This window comes from Aptenodytes patagonicus, chromosome 11 (genome assembly GCF_965638725.1).
Source record: "Aptenodytes patagonicus chromosome 11, bAptPat1.pri.cur, whole genome shotgun sequence".
In the NCBI taxonomy this organism is placed as follows: Eukaryota; Metazoa; Chordata; class Aves; order Sphenisciformes; family Spheniscidae; genus Aptenodytes; species Aptenodytes patagonicus.
In genome coordinates this window covers 17927413-17953888 of record NC_134959.1, presented here as the reverse complement: position 1 = coordinate 17953888, position 26476 = coordinate 17927413, and the positions used below count along the sequence as shown (strand labels likewise).

Sequence of the window (26476 nt, the reverse complement as noted above, 5' to 3'; positions counted from 1 at the left end):
TTCACTAAATATATTTTTGTGTCTACCATTTACCCTGTTTGAAAACATGTATAGCAGAAGGGATTTTGTGATGTACAGGTCACCGGAGGAGTTATTTGTTTCCTTTTTTTTTTTAAATTAATTTAATTTTACCTCTGTGCAGAGGAGTACACAAATGCACACACCAACTAAAACGCAACTCAGGAATTTCCCTGTTGTAGCTCTGAAGAAAAATTGTGAGAGCACTTCAGGGATGGGTGCTTCCCGAGAGCCTGCCTGTCTAACAGCAGCTTCCCTTATGCTTCAGCCATGGGGCTCTTCTGTAGCACAGCCCTTAATGGAAAAGTGCTAACTGAAATGTGGAGTAAAAGGGACACGTGAATTTTTTACCAGAGACAAACAAACTCCTGTTTAAAGGGCAAAATGGAGAATTCTGTCTGTAGGTGCCACAGACTAACGTGCTCTATTTCTTGTTATACTTAGGAGATGCTCAAAAGCTTAGATGAGGCTGTAGCGTCCTGCCTGGAAATGGGAGCCTTTCTGCCAGAGTGATGATGGATTATCAGATTCACGCTATCAGATAGAAATCTTCATCTTGAATAACTGAAACTCAGGTATCGCGCAAGACCACTTCTATTCATCGAAAGATGACCGTCTGTATAGAAGCTGTCAGCAGAGGTCCCTATGGTCTGCCAAAACCTGGATCTTCCATTTTTCTTCGAGGATATGAAGATGGGCAAAAATGTAAGTTAATAGTAAATGATGAAGCAAATTGAAGTGTGTAGAGTGGCGTATAATTGTAAAGATGATTGAATATTGAATTGCTGTACATCGAAGCAGTTAGGAACATTGATTACTGTGGATTTTAAATACTGGGGGGGGGGGCATCCACTATCCAGGACATGTGCTTCTAGTACATGTGCTTGAGAAATTGAAATGTACGTGCATAACCCTAAAAAAAGCTATAGACTCCAAACCATTCCAGAAACGTGCCTGGATTGGGTTTTGCTTCACTAAGCTCATAGAAAAGACAGGATTCTCCCTCCCTCTCAGGCAAAGTGGGTCCCAAATTGGTTCAAATCCCGATAATCCAGCCTGAAGAATGAAATACTCCTGAAAAGAGGGGGTATGCTGTCTGCGGTACAGATCTATGCTGGGGCTGCCGTTCTTACGGGCACATCCAAGCTGGCTTTAAATTAGGTTGCTCAGCTAGTAACGTAGCCACAGCAGCACAGAGCCGGCATAGGGCAAGCTGTTTACCCAGTTTTTCAGCTATGGAACAACATTCACATCAGTGAATGCAGCGGAGACATACCCAGAATAAGAATGTGATTTATTCTTTCAATGTGGGAAGCAGCTATATGTTCAACAAAGGCTTTCCTTAGACTAATGGCCAAAGTAGGCCCCAGTGCGGCTCCTCTATAGACCAAGAAGAAAGGATTGTTTGTTGAGGCCCAACTGTCCCCAAAAACCAGTCTGCTGAGTGGATTCCGTCATGTATGAGTTCTCTGCTCGCTTCATTGTCAAGGGTGTTTCCGCAAGCCTGCCATGCACAGCATAACTGGGGAATTTACTACAGCAGTTGCTGATATAGCAAATAATTCAAAGTCCTGTCACATCCGGAAAAGAACAGATGACTACTATAAACCAGTTTAATATATATAAGAGATTGTTTACTGATGGAATACAGGACAATGTGATTTTCTATAGAACCTCTCATTCTCAAGGAATGGGAAAGCATTTAATGAAGGAATGAGTTAGAGTTGTGGTTGTTCAGTCCAGAGCGTGGCTGGTTTAGTGTTTCAATGCGAAATCATTATGTGCTCAGCAGCAGCTCACAGGGCCGTGGCCGGTAAGGGCTGTCTTGCTGAGACGGGGGACACTGGCCCTGACACTGTCTTTGTCCCCTGGAACTGTTTGTGGTATTGCTTACCCTCTCCTCGGATGGGAACCAGAGGAAGAAAGAAGGAAACTTTTGTTAATTCGTAGCATTTCCCCAATGCTAGTGACAATAACTTTGACCGTGTGGCATCTTTAATAGTTAATTACAAGGGCTGCAATTGAGTGAGCCCTAGTTTGTGTGTAGGAATTTTGTTCTTCACAACTATTTTCTTGGTCAGCATGTGCCTCCTGCGTTCTTGTGAAACAAATATGTGCTCTCCTGTTCCAGCGTGGGTAGCTACCATTCCTGAATAGTTGAAACAGCCAAGTAGTAAAAATACATGATTTGCTTTCCAGGGGGACCTGACTTCAGCTGAATTTGAAAGCCATTTATGCATCTAATTCATGTAAACTAATGCTCCTGAAAATTGCTGCTTTTTAAAACCCAGTTTATAATATCACTCATTTTGGACGCTACTCATTTCCAGCCTTTTGGAATACTGTTTTTATTTGCATCTCTCTAGCACTGATTCTTGGATGTAACACTGCTGTGTTTTATACCTTTCTTAATATTCAGTTTAGGTTATCGTTACGAAAAGCAAGATCACTCTTCCCAGCAATGAGGTATGTCTCACCACTGTAATGCAAGGACATTCGAGCATGTGATGCAGAGCAAATGGTTGTGCTTGCACAACTAGCTTGCATGTTTGACCTGCACGTTAGCCTAGTTTTGGTGCAATTTGCAGTGAACTTGGCTGGAAGTGGAAGATGGGAGTAATTGCTCTAAAATAAAGGTGATCAGATGAAGGAGGCAGCATAAGTCCGGGAAGCTTGCAGAAGAAGGGAAAAAAATGCATGTATTTAGTTGTCTTAGGTGAAGCTTGGTTATAAAGCGCATGCTAGAGCAGAGACCAGTCCAAAAGGGGCTGGAACTGCTGAGCCAGAAGATCGCACCGCTTATGTGACATAGAAAATGATTTTTCTCTGTTCTGCTGCCTGCCATCTCTGAATAGCCCATGCAAGTTTTCCATTAGTGGGGGAAATTTATTTAGTTGGACTAATATTATTATTCTTCTGTCTGTAAATAATACCAAGGTGGCACTGAAATTACAGCTTTTAACCTTTGAAATTTATATGGCCTGAAAACAATGGAAATTGCTTTTGTCCTACGCTGTTGTCATCGGGGACACTCCAATCGCTCTCCTTAGTCTGCAGCAGACAGTATAGTCTTTATAATACTCTGGGAATCTGAACCACAGTGTGGCTTAAACAAAGCCTACCAAAGCTTGCTGAGCAGGTGCACAGCCTTGGATGTTGCAGGCAGCGCGGCTCATCTCTGAACTGCAAGTGCATCCTGAGCTTAGCTCTGTGGCAAACGAGGCAGAACTCCAGGAGCAGTGTATCTGCCCATGGTTGGCCACATGGTATCCCTGTACGGGCACTTTGGCTTTATGGTAGCAGCACGCTGCGGGTAGGTAAATGTTGGGTTTCTGACGGAGGTAGCTGGAGGCAGAGTTTCATTCCAGAATGCCCTGCAGCTTCTCTTAGCGTGCAGCCCTGAGCACAGGCTGATGCCCAGCCTTTATGAGATTCTGACTTGGTTTTTGACACATGCATGATATATGATGCAGGCACCAGCAGTTGGCAGGACACAAAGGTGCTGTGGCATCATGGGCAGAAATGATGGCAAAATGCAAAAAATCTGGAAAGATCTGAGAGGAGGATTCCTCAAGGGACAGGAAAGAGTTTATGGAAGTAACTAGCTACCTACGGTAACTGCTTTGGAGCTGCCGGAGTCTCAGTGTGCGTTATTAATGAGGGGCACTGAGTGCCTTTCTTCAGTGTCAGTTTTCTGGTAATTATTTAAATACAAATTAAAAAAAAAAAAAAAAGGAAAATTCTCCATTCCAATTTTTCTAATATTTCCACTCTCTGTTCAGGCAGCTTGCAGGTGTCTGGGAGCTTTGTCTTGAATAAATAAATAAATAACAATAGACTATTTGCAATACTATTTTCCCCATTTAAGACATCATATATGGAGGTTGTAATAAAGCAAATGTGGGGGAGCTAATAGACTTTTCCTGAGAACCTGAATTAGCTCTGCCTAGAATGATACGCTTTTTAAGCTGAATTACCACAAATCCTTCAATGAGTAAGTTTCAGGACAAATATTAAACATGTGAATTTTAAGTTGCTCATTGAAGAATATTAATCTAGAATTTATTCTGAGTGAGTGGATAAAAATGAGATTTTGCAGAAGACGATCAATTATTTCCACTTATCCCTCAGAAAGAAGAGGAACTATACATGCTGACTGCTGAAGCCAGTAAAAGCCAATGAAACCCAGTCTAGGCATTTCACAATAAATATTCGCAATTGAGAGGCCAGTAAGGTCTCATGCTTGGAGCATGAGACAAGTTAATGGATCCCTACCTTCGCTCTCCCTGTTCCAACCCTTGCATATCATGCAACGGTGGCTCAGCACAGAACCGCAGCCCCTCTCCATCCCGGGTATTTGCTGGCCCACACATGGTGTGCGGAGCCCCAGAGCAGGATAGAGATCGTGACTTCGTGCTCCACAAAAGCAGAATTTCTTCTGGTTGGGCTCAGCTCTCAGAAGGCTGTTGTGCAGGTCTTCCTCAAATGTGGCTTGTCATACAGGGCCTCACAGATCAGTATTTAGAAATGTGAGTGGTCTGGTTTTAATCCGTGTGAGCAAATGCAGATTTATTGAGAAGACAATACTCTTGAGGGCTCTGATTCAAACACTTAAGCGTATCCCTACCTTCAGCCATGTGAGCCATTTAGTTTTTAATGATACCTACCTTTGGAAAAAACACAACCTGTTCATGACACTTCATGAACGGAAAGGGAGGCTGTGTTCATCAACTTTTTTTCTGCTGGAAATTATTCATTCAGGTCATCCTTTACTGTAAAAGATGGGAGCAGGAGTGAGTCATGCTGAGTCCTTAAGGGGGGGGAGTTGCTCCATCGCATACAGAATGTGGAAGAATGGGTGAGAGGGTGAGGAGGAAAAGAGCTGCTGCACCCTCATGCTCCTAACCCCCAAAGCACTGCACCGGTCACAGATCCTCCATGTCGTGGTATGGCACGGGGTCTGCATTCACGTGCTCCTCTTGCTGGGCCAGCCCCGATGCCTCCCGTGTAAGAGACCGATTTCACAGTACCTCACCGTGACTGTCTTGCCTGCCTTCCCTCCACTGTCCCATGGCATTGGTGGCCCTCAGTGTCACAGGGGACGTGCCCTTCACCCTGCGGGCATTGCAGGTAGAGCTGCCCGCTCCATCCCACTCAGTTCACTACGGGCTGAAGAGAAACTTGCAGAGCTGAGGCCTTGATTGGCATGAAGGGCCTTGCAGTTACCTCAGCAGCTGGATGGATGTCATTGAAAGTCAGAGAAGGAAAAAAACAAAACAAAACCAAGTTAAGTTTTGGAAAAAACCTTGTCAAACAATACCTGTTGTAGGAACTGCTTTCAGCAAGATACAAACGCGTTATCCTTTCATTTCTGCAACGGTTCTGAGTTGCTTCATTAATAACGGACTTGTTTTGGAGAGTGACAAGATGGGAACCAGCACTGTAATTACACACTGCTCTTTTTGTGAGGACTGCCATAAAAACAACTGTGTGTTCTCATTATCTCCGAAGACAAGCAGCGAAACAAATTTCTAACACCTTGCCCTCTGTTACAGCTGGACACTGTTCCAGAATGACATGAATCATTCAAAAGTGAACGTGTAACCCATAGAAACGTTATTCAGTAGACTTTGTACAAAAGAAAGCATTTCCACTCGCCTAATTAAAGGGTAATGTAAAAAAATTGTATATTTTTGGCAGTAGTTGTAGAAGTACGTTGCTTTTTTCTCAAAAGTCAGATCATCATAGCACAAACAATTTACAGAAGAAAAATGTTTCCTTTTCCTGGAGTTGGGTAATTAAAAACTTTCTCCCTGATCAATTCACCGAACACCAAATGAGACATTCCATGGCTCTTTAGTACCTGGAATTCCGTAATTTTTTTTCAGTTGAAAAACTGTAGTATAGTGAACTAATACACACGGCTTACCTGTGCTCTTTAAATAAAGCAGTTATAATCTTTGTCATTGCTCTCTTGACTTTGTTTCAACATGCTTTTTAATGCAAATTTCCTAATCTAACTTGTAAAACATTTAATATTTAGAATATACTCCTTCAAGATCCATCAAAAGAGGCAAAGCTGCATAACAATGCCTGGTGCTGGAGCATTGTGAGCCTGCTACAAAGGAATGAGGTGATTCTTTCTTTCAGGTCAGAAGGTCAGGCTTCACTGCATTAATTTTGCTGAGTCTCTTTGTTATTTATAACAAACAAGGTCATTTATTTTCATTTCCTTGTTTCTAATTGCATGCATCTCCTTTGGAGTATGAACTCAGTAAACAGGTGGCTGAAATGCTGGGGAAAATGCTTGAAGCTGTTCCAGAAAAATGGGCATGTCCCACACTGGTAAAGCAATTTGATGAGTTAGAGATTTAGTCATAGCAGGATGTGCACCTGCTTGAAAGCAAACACGCTTCTCTTTGGCACACACAGATACATGCAAATTAAAAGAGATTATTTCACTCTGAATGGTGGGTTGATATTTGATCAAATTTAACATTGTATATTTTAAATAAAGCCTTGGTGTATATTAGTGAAATACAATCTCTTTTCAGCTGCTTTTGATTTTTTTCCACTTCTCTTTGATGAGTATTACAAATGAATGGTATTTCTTCACTAGCTGAGCCTACAAAAAGAATATATCTCCGGAGGAGAACTTTATCAGAGAATCTTTATGATGAGAACTACCTCCATGCACTGAAAAAAATGGAATAATGAAAAGCTAGGATGTTTGACTGGCAAGAAATAAACCGGATCTTAAATTTTTAATTCTAAAACGAATTCCCACAAATTAAAGAGCATTCATTGGAGTGATTGTAATACGTCTTTTTAATCCAGTTAGACCCATGTTTCCAGGCAGCCCAAATGGAACTCCTAAATATATTCATGGGCAGCTTTTGCATAGGTAGTTATTGAATTTGCATATGAAAATACAGGCACTATATGGCTAAATCTGTGGCTGCTTTGTTCTGAAAGATGAGATACGTTACGGACTACCTTGATTTTAGGGGCAGTTCAGAATATAGCAGGAAGCAGTAATTGTCTGGCATGACTGAGCTTTTGTTGTTGATAGTTGAGAACGGGTCCGGGGCTGAATCCATAAGGGAAAGAGAGGGAGCTTTTTTAGGAAGATCCTCTATTTCCCCAAAGAATGGGAGGCACCATGCCCTATGTCCATAGGCTCTGTGGAGAGCTCTGGGGCTTAAGAAGCTGTCTCCGAGCAAGGGGAAAACGTGGGAGGAAAGCTGGCGAGATGGACGTGCCATTCCAAGGGCCAATTGTTTTGTCCATTTTCTAAGATTGGGCATATGGGGGGCGTTTGGAGGAGGCTCTGCGAGGTCATGAATCCCCCTGCTCTCCCTGTCATTCGTCTGCAGATTATTTCCTAAGAGTGGGGCAGGGAAGGCAATTTGGTTGTAAGGATTATGCTACAGCTTTCATTGTCCGGGATGCATACTGTAGCCTTTCTATGAGAAGATTACTGTCCCGGGCTTCTCTTTCCATGCATATGAAAATACACTTTGTAATTTCAGGGAGAAAACAACTTTAAATGGTATGTTGGAGGAAAGAAAATATTTTGTATCTCTAAAGAAGATAAAAATCCAAAACCTTTCTGTAGGAAAATATTTGTTTCTTGAATGTAATTATAAATGTCATTGTACATTCTTCCTGACTTCAATGCTTATCTTGAAGAGTTCAGGGAAAATAAATTGTTTTCATGAAAGCAGAGAAGCCATTTGATAAACACACTGTCTCAGAAAATTGTTCCTGAAGCAGAGGTCGTTCTCTCACTTTAAAAGAAACAGAATATGTTTTAGAAAACAAGCCAGGCAGCAGAAATAAGCATTTTTTGTTTCAGTCAATTCATTTTAAAAAGCAATGTGTAAATCACATGGAAAATTCTGCATTGATTATTTTGACTGCTGTAGAACCCTGGAATAAATGGAGTTGAAATGGACTTACATGAAAGAACATTGCATTTGGTAGCAAGTCGGAGTGTTATTTTAGTACTGATTTTTTAGATTTGGTTTTGTGATCAGATGTTTTATTAAATATTAGCCATTCATGGAAATGAGGGCTGATTCTTTAAGAGCAGCTTGGCACTGTTTATGAGCTTGGGAAAATAGTCTAGAGAACTGGATGAAATCTGTCTTCAGCTTTTCAGTGTTGAAAACCCGGCCCACTGAGGCATCGAAAAAGAGAGCTCAACTCCTAACTCTGCAAGAAAAAAGAGAGCTTAACTTTATAAACTGAATGGAAGTCTCCTGAATGAAAGTATAGCAGTTCGTTTTGGAGCTGTTATTGCGGTCCCTAGATCACACTTCTAGAAATCTGTTTGTTAATTTTTAATCTGATGAATTTATGTATGTGTCTATTACTAAGTCCCAAACTCTATTGTACACGTACTTATAAAAAAGTGGTGTTTTTTTTTTAATTCTCAGCTAGAGTTATGCTGCTATTAATACCAGAGTTATTAATATGTTCTCAGAAGACTACATCATTAATTAGGAGACCTAAAGGATAACTAATGAGTCCTTTGGAACTTCCAGTTATTGTATGGATCCGATCTATCCAAATAAAGCTGTATGTCTACAGTCCTGTCAAATGTGGATAATTTTTCTACATCTTCACATATTCTCTAGCATTGGTCACTAATTATTTTATGTTATAACCTGTGCTGGTAGAAGGTGACGTTAATATCACAATAAGGCTCTGTACCATTTGAAAGGGACATTGGAAGAGGAGCATTCTTAAATAATGATTTTTATTTTTAAGGCATGACTGTAAAACTATACATGGCTTTTTACCTTAAATCTTGGCAGTGTCTCATCAAGTCCTCCAGTGGCTTCCAAGCAATGACCAAAAGCCCGTCCCTTCCACACCCACCAATAAAAGACGTGCAATGCGGTCACTGAGAGTATATACAACCACTTCCATGGCTTCTGGGGACAGCCAAGGCACTGCTGCTCACATCTCCCCAGGGTACCATGCAGGCTCTCAAAGGTAAGTGTGCCCTCTCCTTGGGGAAATACTGTATTATTGCATTAAACCCACAAGATCACTGAGAGAGATTTTCTTGATCACTCCAGGAACATCACCACATCCTTTTTTAGATGCTTTATAATGAAATGTGTGCACCTGAAATGTATCGGAAGTCATATGGCTATATGCTCTATATTTCAAATAATTACCTAATAGGACATTGGATGAAATTAAAACTGAAAAACATGTATGAGTGAATCTGGTGCAGACAAAAGGATTAAAGGTAACCTTTCTCACCTGGAAATACTCTTCACCATATCTCACTAAGACTTTTCAGATACATTCGTTAAAATAATTCTTTCAGTAGTTAGATTTGATTCTACTGTAAAATGAAAGTTTCCGCCTGACAAATTCCTCTAGACTAATACAGAAATTTAAAGAAGAATTTGGATTGCTCATGATGAGCATGTTTTTCTTTCTGTAGACATTGTCCTTGTAAATTCCCTTTAAAAAGTAGATGCCAGAAGCTTCCCCCCCCCCGCCCTTTTAATAATTCTTTTAGTTTAAATTCAACAAATGTACAAATGTGGAGAGGGCCGGAAGGTAAAAACAAACAAAAAACCAGAAATATACCACACAGCTTCCACAGCTTTATATCAACAGATGATAGAAATGCGCTCTCTCTATACACACACACACTCTCACACACAGAGAGCCATCTCTAACCAAATTTTCCTGTCTTACTTCAAAATGGCATCCCTGGAAGAAAGGAATACATTGCAACAGTTTCTTAGTTTCAGTTAAAGCTTTTATTCTTTAATGCTAATCTAGAAACAACACTGTTCCAGTCATTGTTCTCTTAAAGAAGTTAATTTTTATATTACTGGACAGTTCCTTTTCTGTTTTCAGTACTGCAATCAGTTTGTTTTTCAACGTGGTCTTTATCTCACACTAACTGTATACTAGTATGTCAGGATACTGTAACACTGCAGTCAAGAGCAACGGGATATTCACTCTGCCAAAAAGTAATCCTATATTGTCCATTACACACAGGTTATTTTGGAGGGTTGTGGAATACTTTCTTTAAAGCGGCAGAAACCTTTTTGCTGTACCATAGTTCAACAGTATTAGTGGTTGTCTCTGCTCTGCTGACAACTCAGATATTTGTTTTTCTGCTAGAATATGGTTAAAATTGTCGTATGTGAGTTGAGGTGGTAAAATACTTCAGGTAAGAGAAGAGACTTCAGCAATCCATAGAAAATCAAAGCAGGCACATGTAAATGTTTGAAAAGTTTAATAATTTTGTTTTTCCCAGTTTCACAAAGTAATGCATCTCATGACTTGGGCCTGAAAGAAATAGAATTTTCACAAACCAAAAACTTTCAGTTGTGATTTTTTTTTTTTCCTGCAACACTCCATACTTGTATTTTGAAATAATGATTTGTATTTTTAAGGAATGACTATTAAAAATACTTTTTAAAAAAAAAAAATCCTTTGATCTATAGTCTTCTAGATGCAGCAACTGAGACAAAGAGAAGGTAAATGATCATCTGGCAGACAAGCACTAGACTCCAGCTCCCCCGATTACTTGGCTGCTCCCATCTGCTGGCTGACATTCCCTCCTTTACTGCAGGAAACATGGTCAGTGACTAATAAGTGTTTATTGATCTCTGCTTGAGATACTTGCTGAGAAATGTAGTTATCAATGAATGTTTGATCTGAATTAATGCTAAGAACAAAAGTTTTTTCTTTACTGCCTCATTTATATAGGATATCCATGCCTGCATGATCACTTACAAATGCCAGCTGACTCTACAATCTGATGAGAAGGGGACTTCAGTGAGATAAACTCTAATGAATTAATATGCTGTTAACTGTACTTTCTCTTAGCCAAAAGTTACCAGTGTGGTTGTTGCTTTGAGGGGTAAGTCAAAATATTATTGATTCTCAGCAGCTGTACTTGATAAGTAGAATATAGCTCTAATTCAAAGCCCATTGCAATCAATTAAAGGGACTTCCTATTGATTCTAGGCGGCTTTAGATTATTTTCTAAACCAGACCTGGTTGGCGCTCTGTCTTCCTCTTCTCCTCCTGTATTCCATCCTTTTTGTTTCATGTCCTTTCATCTTCCACATGTGCTCTGGGGTGAAGGGGCTAAGACGCTGTTCCTTAACAGGCGACATCGGGGACATTGTATTCTCCCATCTCCTCTTGTTCCTCCCAGTTCCTACAGGAGCCAACAGCGAACAGTGCACTGTGAAAATGAATGTCAGGTCTTTTTTAACGTTGATTCTGCATTGTGCAACTGGAGCAAAGAGTCTCAGTCCAGCCTTGGCTCATTCCACCCCTTCTTTCCTTATTCCTCATTTTCCTGTCCCCCCTCACGTTTGTCGTCTGTGCCAGTGAGGGGACTGTCGTGCCAGAGACATGGGGGTTGAGTTGCAGTACTTGTGGAAGACTTGGCTGGCTCTCTGAACGTTTGGATGTTAGGGAGCTGGTGTGTCTGCTCTGATCTCTGAGGTTTCTTCCCGACTCTGCTGTTTGTTGGAGCAAATCTCCTCCCAGTGCCTTTGGCTTCCGGAGAGTAAAAAGAGAGAAAATGTTACTGAGCCTCTGGTACTGCATCCATGTCGCAGACTGGGAGACCGACACAGGGTTTGCAAAGTAGTTTGCAGAGGCTGCAAGGATACCAGTTAAAGATAAAGCAAATAAGCCGTAACCATTAAACGCATTCCCTTGCTATGTCCTGGTACAAAGAAAAGGACTCGCCAGGCTTGTGGGGGAATCAGCTAGGCCTGGAACGTTAGTACCTCCCTGTAGAAGCTGAAAGGTTTCTGGGCCGCAGTGAGAATTTGTGCATGCACACTTGCAAGTTTGTATATGACTGATTCATTCCAATACAATTTCTGCTCTTACATCAGAAAAGCAGTTTGAGTGTTCTTAATGGCTTTTAAAATTGAATTGTGATGATGAGTCAGAAGAAAGTATAGCTGAAGATGGAACAAAGTCACAGTTTGTGTGTTACTGCCTGAATCATAATTGTTGGCATCGCTAGGCATGCATTCAAATCTTTATGGAACAGTGCTTTTCAAAAAGTTTCTTCGAAATCGAGGCTACCCAGGACCAGGGAAACTACTGGCGTACTCCACTTGCTGTAGGTAGATGCTAACTTTTATTAAACTGGCAGAAAAGAAGGGAATACTTACTCAAAATTGCAAATACTTCATACTTCCAACTGCTCTGAAAGAAAAAAAAAATAATTAAAAGTAGAATTCCAAAGCCATAGTTTTACTGAAGGACCTTAAAGAGAATAGCTTGAGAGAATTTGTTGGAATCCTTTTCAAGCGATATGTATAGAAAGATATAAATACTTTGGCTCATATTCCATCTTTAATGTACTCCTGAGATAAATACATTGTTATTAACAGATTTGACATCATGTATATGGATTTAAAGTGTAGCAGAGATTACTCAAGTTATAAACTACATTGAAGAGGTATCGAGAAAGGAAAACACACACTTGCTTAATTTTTTAGTTTGTAAAATTCTCTCTGGCACAATATCACATAAAACCTAATATTTTGTTTAAAAAGAAAAATGAATTAGCATATATATCCCAGTTTCTCTTCTGTTTTTCTTTTAATCCCTCATTAATTTCACTGCAGTCTTACCAGTTCTGCAAAAGACTTAATTTGGGCACTTGGTAGAGGTACCAAAGCTAGATTACAGTCAGGAACTGGATTTTTTTTGGTTGGAAATATCACCAAATTGCTATATTTTAGTTTTATAATTGTATAAATAGACAGTATTTAAAAACTTTTCACCAAATAATATTTTGCGGATAAGTGTTTTGCCTAGCTGGAATTTAATTTTTTTTTTTTAATTCTGACTTATTCCATTTCAATTTTATATTAACTTCCTGTGCCCGTGACATCAAGATGGAATATTTTGGGGTTTTCCTATTGTGCCTGTTCTTTTATTTTCAGAAGAAACTGTGTTGGAAACAGTATATTCCATCAGAGTACTAAAAATTGTCATTGTTTACATCACCATTATTTGCTTCTCTTCCGAATTTAAGACTTCTAACCCAGAGGCGGTAGCTGCCCGCTCACCACAGCACCTTGTGTGCTTCCCGCCTGCCACCTCCCGCTCCGCAGGCTCCTGTTTCTGGCTCTGGAGCGGAGGCCGCTGCCGAGGCCGCGGGACAGGAGAGATGAGTCGGGCTGGTCAGCCTGGGGTGTGCCCGGTCGGGCAGCCGCACCGCCCCTCGCCAGGAATTGTGCAGCAGCCGAAGTGCTTCGTAGGCCGTGCACTGCCCAGAAGCTGTGTACTGTCTAGGTCTGCAGCCTTTCAGAGGCTCCTTTCAATATGACAACGGGGCCAAACCCTAAACTTGGATCGTTTGCCGTTCATTCCTCGCTGAAGCAATTTCCCTCTGAATTCCATGGGAATATGCTTTCAGATTTCGTTAGAAGTGTAGAGAACCAGCGCAAGGCAGTCTGGAAATACCCGTATTTATATAGCAGAGCACCTCAGAACTTGGTGCCATTGATCTGTTCCTATGCCTGAGAATCTGCTTATTCTAACTTTTACACTTGGGCTTACAGAAATGTTTGTCGCCCAGTGAATAAAACAAAGCGGGTACTTTATTAACCTCAGTTGAAATGCTGAAATGAGTTTGCTGTGCCTACGCACTACCACGTTTCCGTCACTGCTTTGGAGGAATGCTCTAATGCAATGTTGCATTCTGAAACGGATTCAATGTCTTTTTATTTCTGAACAATTTGTTTCTCTCAGGAGCATAAATAATTTTTGCCACAGGTATGGGGTATGCCTGTGTGAACACCGCGCTGTGTGTTCCTCAACCATTTTCCCTTCTAGCAACAGAGTAGATTTTGCAGTTTTTTCCCTTTGGCTAAAAATGGTTGACACAATGACTATGAAATTGAATTAAGTATTTGACGGAATATGCCTGTTTTCTACTGAGGCATTTACCAGTTCATATACATTTTTTCTAGAAAGTTAAATTCTAAATACTCCATATAAATACTGATGTATATCTGTGCTATGTTTAATTCTGCTCTTAGTGCAAAACGTCACTTTAGAGATCTTTCTTTGCTTCAAACTGTGACTGTGACACTTCAGGATCAATACCCTGAATAAGGGTGATTTGGTGTCTCCTGTGCCAGCAGGAGCTACTTGTGCCACCATAAATATTGAAAGTAAGATTTCTAGGAATGGAGTTAGGAAGATGTTCCCTTTCTACATGTTGTAGCTGTTGACTGTTTTACGGTTTGCTCCCAATCTATCTAGGCAGTGCAAAATCACACCTGGACATGAAGTATGAGGCATTAAGCCCCCGAGGCGCAGGCTTCAGTCAGAATTGGGACTGTGGCATAGGCCCAGGCTATCTGTCCTCAGCAGCCACAGCAGAGGTGCACAGACCTTTAGAGAAGGTCTTGCTGGTGTTGTACAGCTAAACCTTGTATACTTGTGTTGTCATTGCTATTGTGCAACCAAATGGAGTAAAGACAGTCTGGGGTGTATTTCCAGTTGTGTTACAACTGCACAGGACTCAGCCCTAGACCTGAAGGGCAATTCCCTCCCTGTCACAGAAGCCTTGAGTCGAGGGCACATTTTCAACCTCCTTCTTCCTCACACCTTGTCTGCAGGGCACAAGTCATGAGGTTAAACGGCCTTTGCACTGCTTTAGTGTTTCCTCCAAAAGTTCTGGAGCAAGGTTTCGGGTCAGGAAAGCTCCACGCGGGGTAGCAGATACAGGGGTACAGCGCGTATGACTGACTAAACAAATCTGCATTATTAGTGGATTGATTTGAATCAGCATCCAGTGGCTTTGAGAGTTCAAGAAGGTTTCCGTGGGGCAGGCTATTGCATTTGAAAGTCCCACTCTTGACAGTGCGTTAGAAAAATCGCCTTTCTTCTGCTACCAACCTCAGGCAGCGAGGCAGCGGTGTCCATCAATAAAGTGCATTACCAAAAAAAAAACCCCAGCCGCAGAAGACTGGTGGAAGCGGTGAAAGTTACTCACCTAGAACCTGCCGGGACAGAGGACAGCCATGGGAAGGGCCGGCTGCCGCTCCCGGCCCCGATCCCGGCCCGGCCGGGCGAGCGGCGGCGCGGCCCCCGCACCGGCCGCCGGGGGCGGCAGCGGGCGGGCGGCGGGAGGGGCGGCGGCGGGGCGGGGAGGGGCGCGGGCCGCGGTCGCTCCTCCCGGGGAGCGGTGCCAGCGCGGCGCCGGCTCTTTCGGCACTTCGCCCCGCGCTGCTCAGCCCGCCCCGGCCGGCGCAGCCCTGTTGCACCAACTCCGGGGCGGCTGCCCCCTCCCCGGCAGCCGCGGGGCGGCTCTGACATCGCAGTGCCCTGCTCCCCCCGGCCCCGCGGGCGGGCGGCGGTGACGGCCCCCCCGCCTTTGTCGGCGGCGCGGGCAGGCTGCGGCGGGCAGCGGCGGTCGGTCCGTCCGTCCGCGCCGGGCGCGTGGCTCCTTTGTGTACAGCAGCTGCTCCTGAATGCGGAGGCAAAGCCCGTGGCTTGGCACTGAGCTTTTAAAAAACAACAGCCCTCCCTCCTGCCCTCCCTCCTTCCCTCCCCTCCTCCCGTCGAGGCGGACGGGCACCCACCTGGGCTCCGCCGCCCACCTCTCCTCTCCTCCGCTCCGCTCCGCTCCTCTCCTCCGTGTTTACCTGCACTTTTCCGCCGCCTCTTTCCCTCGCTGTCCCCCGCCGCCTCCCGGCCCTCGTTCGTCCCCGCTCCTCGGGAAGGCTCGGCGCTCCGCAGCTCCGGTCCCTCGGCGGTTTGCCCGCGCCCCAGCCCCGGGGAAGGCACCTGAAGGTGGATCTATTAAACCTCCCGGCGGTTTCTCCAAGTGCACTTCTTGGACCAAAGCACCGGCATGGATGTAAGATTTTACCCGGCTGCGGCGGGCAGCTCGCTTCCCGGAGACCCCTCCAACCTGGACTTTGCCCAGTGTCTGGGTTACTACAACTACAACAAGGTGATTATCCCCGCGTGTATTAATTCCTCGTGCTGCTGCCCGGGCCGGTTCCCCGAGAGCCGGAGTTCGGGCTCCGTCGGCGCGGGGAGGCTCGGGGCTGGGGGACGCCCGAAAGCCCGAGGCGGCGGGGTACCCCCGCGGGTCCCTGCGGGGCCGCGGGACGCCCGTCCCCGGAAAGTTGGAGGCGGCGAGCGTCCGCCGGGCCGGGAGCAGCCGGGCTGGGAGCAGCCGGGCCGGGCGCCCCGCGCCGCCTCCCTCCTCCTGCCGGCGGCCGCGGCGGGGCTCGCCCCGGGGAGACCCGCCCGCCAGGCCGCAGCCGGCCGCTGCCTCGGCCCGGCGCTCGGGCGATTCAGTTCGGTCCGAAACCTAGGCAGACCCGCGAGTAACTTCGGGGCGCCAGTCCCTCTCCCCCGCGGCCAGGGAACAAAAGGCGGCTTTCCCGGGCGCGCAGCCGTTCGCGGGGCGGGCCGGGACTCGCTGAACTTTTCCCCGGGCTGGAGCCGCTGCGGCTCCCCCGGCGGGTCGGGCAGAGCCCTGATGGAGCTCGGGCGTCCCTGCGAGGGAGGGGAAGGGGCACCTCCCTCTGCTCTGCTCTGCTCTGCTCTTTCGGATGATTCCGGCTCTATTATGGCCAGTCTCTAACTGAAGGATTATACCAAACAGGAGGATTATCTAAAAGTGCATCAGCTGCTAGCACGGGAAGATAACAAACGTTTTGATCTGACGAGGATTGTCAGAGAAGTTGCAGTACCACTTCTATCTATTCGCACCTTCTCTGCGGCGTGTGTAGTTTATGGAGCAAACGCTGCGATCAGAAGCGATAGTCATTTCCCGGTGGCTACCTTCATTTACAAAAATATGTTTTAATAATACGGGGATGATTTGTTTCACAAATCACCCAAATCTGGGAAAGGCAAAGTTAAGAATGACACTGTGACTCATGCTATTTTGAAAAAGACTTAGCTGTTTGCACTGTGATGTGTCAATAGCACATTGAGCTATTAGCACTGGGCCCTCACACATGCACATAAAGATCCCTTTCACACTGTGTTTTTCCTGGTGCTATGTTTGTCCAACCTCTGGGGCCTTTTGTGAGGCACTGTATGAGATGCTGGGGAAAAGAAGGGTGCTGCACAAAGTCTAAACTTATGTTAAAACCTGTTTTTTTTAGAATCCTTTCCAAACGGGTAGATAAAGTTCGATGAACTACAAAGATCACTTTAAGAGGGAGAAATAATGCGGGCTCAAATGAGGAGGTTCAGTAGCTGACGAAAACTTTCTCCTGGAGAAATCGCTTCTAAATAGATCTCACGAGCGTACTTTTCTGTTGCTTTTTACGATAATCTCCATCTCAGCTGCTGCGATGTTCAAGTTTGGCAGTACTGACTTGGTGGCTGCCTCCCTTCTCGAAAGGCACAGACCTACTTCCACTGGAGATGCAGACCAGCGTTCCCGTGGAGCGTGCACAGCCCCTGCCTTGCGCATGCTCTCTCTGCTGAGGCTATTAGCGTGCTGCTTTGTTAGTAGTTAATATAGAAAGACACAGGAGCATGAATTAAAGATGAAACGTCAACCTTAACTTTGACTGCTGCTAAGGACTTCAAGAGCTCTAAAATGCCTAGTAAATGTTCGCTGTTGTCTGATACGCCAACTAATTTTGGAAACTTGCAACACTTACTGACAGACAGTATGCTTACTGTAAATTTCACTTATTCAGTAACTTTATTGTGTTATGCACGGTATGCATTTTTTCAGGCTCTGTTACAGGTTACTGTACAGGTTCTTTTTTTTTTTTTTAACATCCAAAATCTTGAATGGCTTCTGAAAACCAGTAGTTCATTGCGTCCATTAAGTTGCTGCAAATGCACAGTTATATATAACCTTTTGACTGTATTTCCCTTCATCATACAATGAGAACAGAGCACACATTCAGAAAAAGTCAAAAGTAACTAACTTTTGACCTATTCAAAAACGCTTTTCAGTTGCTGTGCTCCTGAACATAATTTTGGCAAGTATCTTGTAGGCCAGGCTTCCAATCTGCAGCAGAAAATATTTTAATTAACAGAGTACGGCTCGTGATGTGTGTGTCTTATAATAGATATCTTTGTATGCAAAAGGCCTGATCCAGAGCAGACTGACATACGTGAAGCTGTGTTGCTCGTGCTGTGAGCTCTTCTTTGGCTCAGCTGGGAAGCAGCAACGTGGCGTACAGGTGTTTCAAGGACAGAAGAGGAATTTCTGAATGAGTTTCTAGAAAGGAGGGTCTTAACTGTGTTAATCTAATCTCATTTTCTGCATTGTTTATACAGGAATCATTGTAAGTTTGGTGTTTTTGTTTTTTTTTTTAATTATTCTGGAAAAAGAGTACCTTTATTTTGAAACCTTTCCTCCCTCCCTCGCTTTCTATCCGTTCCGTCCTTTTCCTTGTGTTCCTAAGGAAAATAAATAATTGCTCTGTTAGGCACTGAGATGACCAGAAGGCATAGAAAAAAAGAGTTGAAATATTTACTCTGCTGAAGTAAATGGGAGAACTGTTATTGATTTCACTGAGGACAGTATTTCACTTCAAGTCTTTCTGAAACTCATTTGAGTATCCTGCCCACTCATCCGTGCCTGCTTCATTGTTAGGAGCTGAATCCATATTCTCCTTGTGACAGTGACATTGCCTGTGACAACTGCCGGGAAGCAGGAAGTGCGATGGCAAGGGTAAACACATTGCGTGGTTGTATATACGTGCAAAAGCAGAATTATTTATGTGAAAATATACTCAGGATCATTAAGGCAGAGTTGGTGGCATATGGCCTACCTGTGGAAAACTGTATCTTGTATGGCAATGCCTAAAAATACTGAACGTAAAGCCTTTTAGTGTAAATGCATTGCACCCTGCGTGACAATGCGGTCTTCCACCTGCATGATTTAAGCAGGTTTTCCCAGGACTGTACAGGTTTCCTTCCCTTCTGTGGGTACAGCACTGGCAGAAGCGCGGCAGGCTGACCCATGAATCCCCAGGCAGGGCTCGGGATCCCACGTTGCCCTGTGAGCAAGGGACTAGCAGCGGGAGGGGAATTGCAGCCTGAGTCCTGGGCTTGTAACCACACGGGCTTGGGAGCTGGCCTGGCCCGTACCTGCAGGTACCCTTCAGTTGGATTCCTTCTCCACAATTGCTTTTTCAGAGCAATGTCGTGCTTTCAGAATTGGTTGTCAATACTGGCTAAGTAGACCTAAGGGTAAGGGATGTCGTCTTGGGTTTTTTTTTGGGTGAGCATTAGTTTTGAGTATACGACAGGCATTTGAAAAGGGACTGCAGTACATCAGTATCCCTGCCATTATTTGTAGTACAGCAGTTTCTAGAAGATTGCAGAATGGGATTATTTTTGTTGAGATGGTGTGCAACATGGTAAACACACGTAAAGGGCAAAAGAGGAAATAAAGACACAGAAATACGGTGGTTTGTCCAAGGTTACGCAGTTGGTCACTGACATAATCAGGGCCACAACCAAGGTATTCTGAGATTCAGTCCAGTGGTTTATCCTGAATCTCATTTGCTCTAATAGGATTACTTACATGTTTAAAGTAAAGCATGTGCTTAAGTGCTTTGCTGGATCAGGGCCATATTTGATAAGTTTTCAGTGCTGGTGTGAGAGTACATAACTTGACCCTGCATGTGTCTGGCTGGTGGTGGTTCAGGATAACAGCGATCCACCTCTGCTTCATGGAATTGCATGAGTGCAATCATTGTCTGCCTGTTTCTAGAAGAGTCCTGCTGTGGTGTACTAAAAAAAATTCACCAAAAATAGCTATAAAAATTACAGAAAGATGAGAGAGACCAGCTGTTGTAAAACATTCTGCTTCTGTTTTAAGCCCTTTTATGGTTCTGCAGGTGGAGAATGATTTTGGACATTCACTATAGTTGAGTAGTTTTTTCTAAACAAACTTTTTCACTTATTGAGTAAATTACATGTACTAAAAATATTTAGGGAACTACTACTATTCATCGTAGCAAACACATTTTTTTGTTATGGGAACCATAATTCTTATAATGCAATTTGGAAAAGAGAAAAGAAAACTCCAAAACCTAAACACGTACAGCTCAGTGCTTGAGTTATCATTATATTAAATTCCAGAATCCTTACTTCATTATTTAGCTGTCTACATTTTATAATGTTTATCTCTTCTACGCAGATTGTCCTTGAAGGATACAAATTTCAAACATACATACCTTCATTTAGGCACTAGCATACATATGTGAATGTCAGAGCTTGATGTTTTTGGCTGAAATATTTTGCATTTTACAAAGGAAGCTCAGGAAGGTTATCTTGTTCTTCCAGAGGTAAAGTGAAGACAGCAGTGGTTTAGCAGCATGCTAAACCAGGGCTGTAAGTCATTCCTATTAGCGTGTGTTGTTAGGAAAAAATGGATTACAGTTATGCAAACGATTGAAAATTACTCCTCTTGCAAATTCAGTGTGGCTATATATGCATAGGTTTTTCTTTCATATAGCAGATGGTGAGAAACAATGGGTGCATGTATGCTGTTAAGATAGAAAGCTCTGTGCTCACTCATCATCTGCCCTGCGTATACGCTAGTTTACATCTGGGCTCTGCTCTGATGCAGATGGGGTAGTCTCTGGTGACTGGAAGCTGATGCGTGCTGTCTGACCATGACAAAGGTGGCCCCAGGTGATGGGAGAGTGCCAGAAAGCACCAAGGAGCTCCACAAAGTAGAGGGTAGAGATGCATAAGCAGACACAGAAATGGGGGTCTTGCTGGAGACACTTTAAGTAAGGGACTGGGAACTTCCTGTTGCAGTATCAACTCGGTGAATGCCGATTCATCTTCAGTATTTCCCATTGATCTTCGGGCACACGTGGCAAGTGTGCCGAACTGCTTCTTTCCCAGAACAGCCCTCCCCTGCCTCTGATGTCTCAAAACCTCAGGACTATGCGGGCAACTACTGCTGGGGAGCAAGAAAAGTTCCCAAAATATTTGGCTGTCCAATCCAGCACTAAAAATGTTGGATATGTGATTCCCAGTGCTTGGAAGAGGAAGTGCCATGATCAGATGAGTATGTCCGCAAGAATACAAATTATAATTTGTATCATCGCCACGGCTTGCATTATGCTGTTTGTCAGGAGCAATCACCCCACAGGTTTCGTGACGTACTTGAAGAGCTGGCTGTGAAATGAAACCCCTGTATGCCAAAGGCAGCAACTGTGCAAGAACCTAGGTCGCTCAGAGTGAGCGTGTATAATGGTGATACTAATTGGATTGTGCGGTGTACAATTTTTCTGTTGCTCAAATAATGCAGCTCCTATACTGAATGTACCGTTTGTTATCAAGACATAAGGAGTTGGTTGTATAAAAAGTATACTTAGTAGAAGTCGATTTTTGAACATATTTTTTAGATGTTTTCATTACAATGGGTTACAATTGTATCAGTAAGATACTTGTAATAATTACAGTAATATTTGAAGGGTTTGAGTTTAATGCTTAGAGGTAATCTGGAGTACTTATGGTATGTGTGGAAATGACTAGTAGGTGGGTTTTAAAATGATGGTAATTGGTAATCGCAACTCTGATGTGTGCGTGCCATGGATGTGGACACCCGCTCACAGGTCTGGCTCTAGAGTGAGGGAAAATGGACTGAATCCACTGAGAGGACAAGAGCCTCATTCCCGTAGCATCGCCTGCATCAAACGTTGTACTTCATGCAGAGGTACCGAGTCCAGCCTAACCCTGTAATGAATTATTATGAATTTCTAATAAAATCTAAAATAGAAACACAGGAAATAACAGCTTATGTTCTTTGGCAGATACTTGAGAGTAGCTTGCGTTGACTCTAAGTTGTGTGACTCATTTGTTGCAGTTTATGCAGTGTCTGGCAAAGCGAGGCCAATCAAACCATGACCTTTGGGTTGTGCTGCAGGCTTTTATTAAATTTACAGTTAATACATGCCTATATATTTGTTGAATTTTGACACTCCCTAAAACCCTAACTAATGCTATTGAATGATGATAATCTAATTTAAGAGGAGAAGAATTTGTACAGCAATAATCCTACCTTTTTATCTGTAATCACATTTCTACTGCTGTAAAATTGAGTACTGTTATACAGACCTAATGGCAGGGTTGAATTTTCAAATGCTTCAAACTCTTATCTGATAGCTGTCTTCTATACTGCTACCTGTCTGTGTGATGTATTTATAGAGTGCCAGTCACCATAGTATCTTTGCGATGATTGCTACCAAAATTGAGAACTCTGAGGTGAAAATCTAATCAGGGCTTTAGATAACAATGTCACACAAGAGCCTTCTGGTCTTTGCCACTATGCTCCGTTCAGATGAAGGCTTTGATGAGATCACGCTTGCTGCCGCGTTATTCATTATTTATTTTTGTAAGAAGATTTCTATTTCATATCTTTTCCACTGCATGTTAGCACCTGTCAAACCGATCCAAATTCTGTTTTGAATGTATTCTCTCCGTTTGTACCTGAAACAATATATTGAAAAATACAGTCATTACAGGGCTGCTGAACTAGCAAAACCAAAAGAGGAGACTGTTGTTAGACAACTGCTTCTGCCACAGGTACCTCGGATATCCGAACAGATGTTTTCATGAACTTTTTCAGACACTTCATAGTAATGGTCAGACAGGCTGAAAATACTATTTTCATCACATTAAAAGTAACTGAGTTTTATGAGCAGAGTGCTGGAGAGATGATTGACCAGTGCTGCAGACTCAATTCTGTTGGAAAAGGTGTGCTACTAAAACTAGACAATATTAGTTTATTATTGAAAATGAAAAATGTTTTAAACAAACGGTTTTCATCTAGTTTTCAGTTTGTATAGTTCGTGTGCCAGCTACTGGCACCAATGTTCTCTGTTTACTCCTGCATGGCCAGTTTGCCCAGCAGCCCGCGTTTTGTTGAAAAGCCCTGTATAAGTATCAAGAGGGAAAAGAAAAGCAGTCCGTTCTCAAAAACTGCAAGTTGAAAGTATCCCTTAATATTCCTTTAAGCTTAATTTAAAAAAAAAAAGGATAGAAATCTACTTCCCCCCCCCCCCCCCCCCCCCCCCGGCACTTGTATCTCAGCTTTGTTTATGCTCATTGCAGACTGATTCAGTGTGGGCATTTTTCACTTACTTATATGGGCATTAAATCAGGCCTGCCCTTGGCATTTCATGGGAGAAATTGTTATCAGTTCAACATTTTATTTTTGCTGTTTTAAAGTTACAGACCTTCATACTGTCCAGATCACTATGACCATCTGTTATCATTCCTGGCCAAAGACTTGTGAGAGCTAAGACTAAATCTCATGGAAAAGAGTGGGTTGTGACATAGTGAAGTTAAAAATGAAGGGTGTGTTGGGATGAAATGCCAGGATTTGGACTGGCAACCTCTGAAGTAAGGGATCTGGTTGTTTTTTTTAATTATTTTTTTGGTTGTTGTTGGCATGACTTTATCTGCTACTGGCTGAGGTGAGAGCTGCAGAGGCAACAGCATGGGTATCTCCTCACTTGCCTCATCTGCTTTACAAAGTATGTGATTGACGATTATGTAAAATCATTACGTTAAAGCGGAATATTGCTTGAACAGGTGCATTTGCATTTGGATTTTCTTTTCTCTATGTTTAATATTCTGAAGAGTTCTGATCAACTGGGCAACCTAACAAAAGGTTGCAAATATGTAAAATTACATAGGTGGGATTTGTGGAAAATGAAGTCTACAGGCAGATATTTTTGGTCACTTGGAGCAAGCTGTCGTCATCTCTCCGTTTGGTTTTCTTAAGAAAATTTTTCAGGAGAAACTCTTCTCTGTTTAGCACTCAAAGTGGATATAGTTTACATTGTAATTCTATAAACAGTTAATATGAGATAAATTAGATAGGGATCTAAAAACTAAATAGTTTTAGCTATGCAAATTAATAAAGTTTTGGGGTTGGTTTTTTGTTTGTTTTGGTGGTGGGTTTTTTTTGTTGTTTGTTTGTTTTTGCAAGGAACCCACACATGGAAACGACCTGAGCTGTATGAATCACCCTTTCTATCCCAATGGGACAAGTCCTGTATTTAAAGTCACTGAATTATATAAAGGTTTGTAGGTTCAGGACATATTTAAACACCTCAATATTGATTAACTGTCTCTCAATATTGATTAACTGTCTAATTTTGATATGAAAAATGGCGTTAAAACCATGCAAAACCCAATTGCTGCATAGTGGAGTAGCTTATTTTCAGAGCAGATCATATTTATCTGCTGCTTTTTTTATGTTACTCTCTTTATAGTCATATGGCTTATACAGTTGGCTTTTGGATGGTTTAGGACACTGTATTTCAGTATTACTTTGTTAATAAGTGCTTTTGTTAAACTGTACTTTTGTCAGTAAACTGTTTTACTGATAGAGGATTAGCAATTTTTTTAAGCAATTTGCTTTCTTAAATAAGAATTTGATTAGGCATGGGAAAATAGTTATTCTGTTTGCTTTTGTAGGTTAATGCTGTTACTTTTGTGGGTTCTTGGTAAGCGTGTGGATGAAATGATGATAACAATAGGCGGCCATGTAAATATGGGGATATCATGGTATTGATTTGTTCTAGTGAAAAACTTGATAGTTGTGGTTTCCTACCACAACCCAACACGGTTCTTTCTTCTCCTATTGTTTTTCTTGATATGGTTTGAAATACATTAACCTGACATTAAAAAAAAAAAAAAGCTACTCTATACGCGTGGCAAAATAAACAGAGTTTTACAATGCATTTTCTGCTCTTTTTCACAGCAGAACTGTAAGTAAAAACAAGACTGATCTCAAGACTGTACACTGGACATATTAGAAATGTAAATACATTGTGAGGTGCAAACATGAGAGCTTAATTTAGATTTGCACTACAAAGTAATCATTAAAGTAAATAATATATTTATAGCTATGTGACTTTCTGTTTGTGGTTTTCTGAGAGTATCCAGTAACTGTATTTCAAATAATAAAATGAAGTAATTTGTATCAATTTATTTTGTCCTGCCAAATAATTTACAAGTGCAAGATATTATTAAAGGGATTTAACAGATGCTTTTGCTGTCCTTTCCTTCTGACATTTTTAAAACCTACTTAAAGTTATCTTTATGCTCCCGTGGTGGTGCAGCTGAGACCCAAGGAGCACATGTGGAGTGGTAAATCAGACGTTATGTCATACAAGTCAGCCTGGCTTCCTAAACGGTGGCTTGCATCATTGCTTCCATGATAGAAATCTACCTGTTGCTTATGACGTAGCAGAAGTGCTGGTAAGGAAAGCCGCCTTTGTTTTATTCTTGTACCTTTGTCTAAGCATTTTTTAACATAATAGCTTTGCGCTGGGATCTTGGATGATGTTTGTAAGGTGCATAGGGTATTGTATGGCTTGTTGAAAATATGTAATTGTTTCAAGGATTTGACAAGCCTGGTTTTGGCTGGGACAGAGTTAATTTTCTTCCTAGTAGCTGGTACAGTGCTGTGTTCTGGATTTAGGATGAGAATAATGTTGATAACACACCGATGGTTTAGTTGTTGCTGAGCAGTGCTTACACTAGTCAAGGACTTTTCAGCTTCCCGTGCTCTGCCGACTGAGAAGGCTGGAGGTGCACAAGAAGCTGGGAGGGGGCACAGCCGGGACAGCTGACCCCAACTGGCCAAAGGGACATTCCACACCATGGGACGTCATGCTCAGTACATAAACTGGGGGAAAGCTGGCCGGGGGGGCCGCTGCTGGGGACTGGCTGCACATCGGTCGGTGGGTGGTGAGCAGTGCCATCGTGCATCACTTGCTTTGTATATTCTATTATTATTATTATTTTACTTTATTTCAATTATTAAACTGTCTTTATCTCAACCCACGAGTTTTCTCACTTTTACTCTCCCAATTCTCTCCCTATCCCACCGGGGGGGAGTGAGCGAGCAGCTGCATGGTACCAGGTTGCCAACTGGGGTTAAACCACGACATGTGCATACGTGCATTCTCGGTTCTGATGGTTGTCTTACCTTGGTCTTTTTAAAAAGTAATATTTGAATCAGACATGTGCATCAATGGCTTCAGTGAAGTGTTTCAGTACCCCATGCTCTCCCAGTCATCATGCCTCATGGAGATGATGACTTACTTCTGAGATTTTGCCTTTGTGGAATCAGCTTTGTGGGTGCCTTTTCTGTGAGAGGAAGGACCCTTGGAGCGTGCTCTGCATCAGCACATTCTGTGGGCAACTTTCCCATGTCCCCTTGGCTCTGCTGCCTGCTTTGGCTTGGACTTGCTGGCTGATAGCACGCAGCAAAAACCTGAAATTCTTTGAGCCACCCACAACTGGGACAAAATTTCAGTTGGTGTGCACCTCTGACTGAACAAGGCGAAAGGCAGGCAGCGTAATCTAGGGCTAAATATAACTCGGAGAAATTAATCAAATATATGAAAGGAAAACATAGTAGTTCTGTTCATTAAATACCTACTCA

General features: G+C 42.7%; 1 protein-coding gene and 1 long non-coding RNA gene across 3 annotated transcripts in view; one reads left to right on the top strand and one right to left on the bottom strand.

The window, feature by feature from the left end:
* Positions 1–9798: 9798 nt before the first annotated feature.
* On the bottom strand, positions 9799–15757 carry LOC143165684 (uncharacterized). Its single transcript, XR_012996297.1, has 3 exons — positions 15702–15757; positions 12207–12240; positions 9799–11574 (listed from the first exon to the last, which is right to left on the bottom strand). It is a non-coding gene; the product is annotated as an uncharacterized LOC143165684 (long non-coding RNA).
* Positions 15758–15910: 153 nt separating this feature from the next.
* TOX3 (TOX high mobility group box family member 3) overlaps positions 15911–26476 on the top strand; it is a 78538-nt gene continuing 67972 nt past the window's right edge. For both annotated transcript variants that reach the window (XM_076349293.1, XM_076349292.1), the window contains exon 1: positions 15911–16012. In XM_076349293.1, coding sequence (XP_076205408.1) covers positions 15911–16012 — 102 coding nt within the window. The remainder of the gene's footprint in view (positions 16013–26476) is intronic.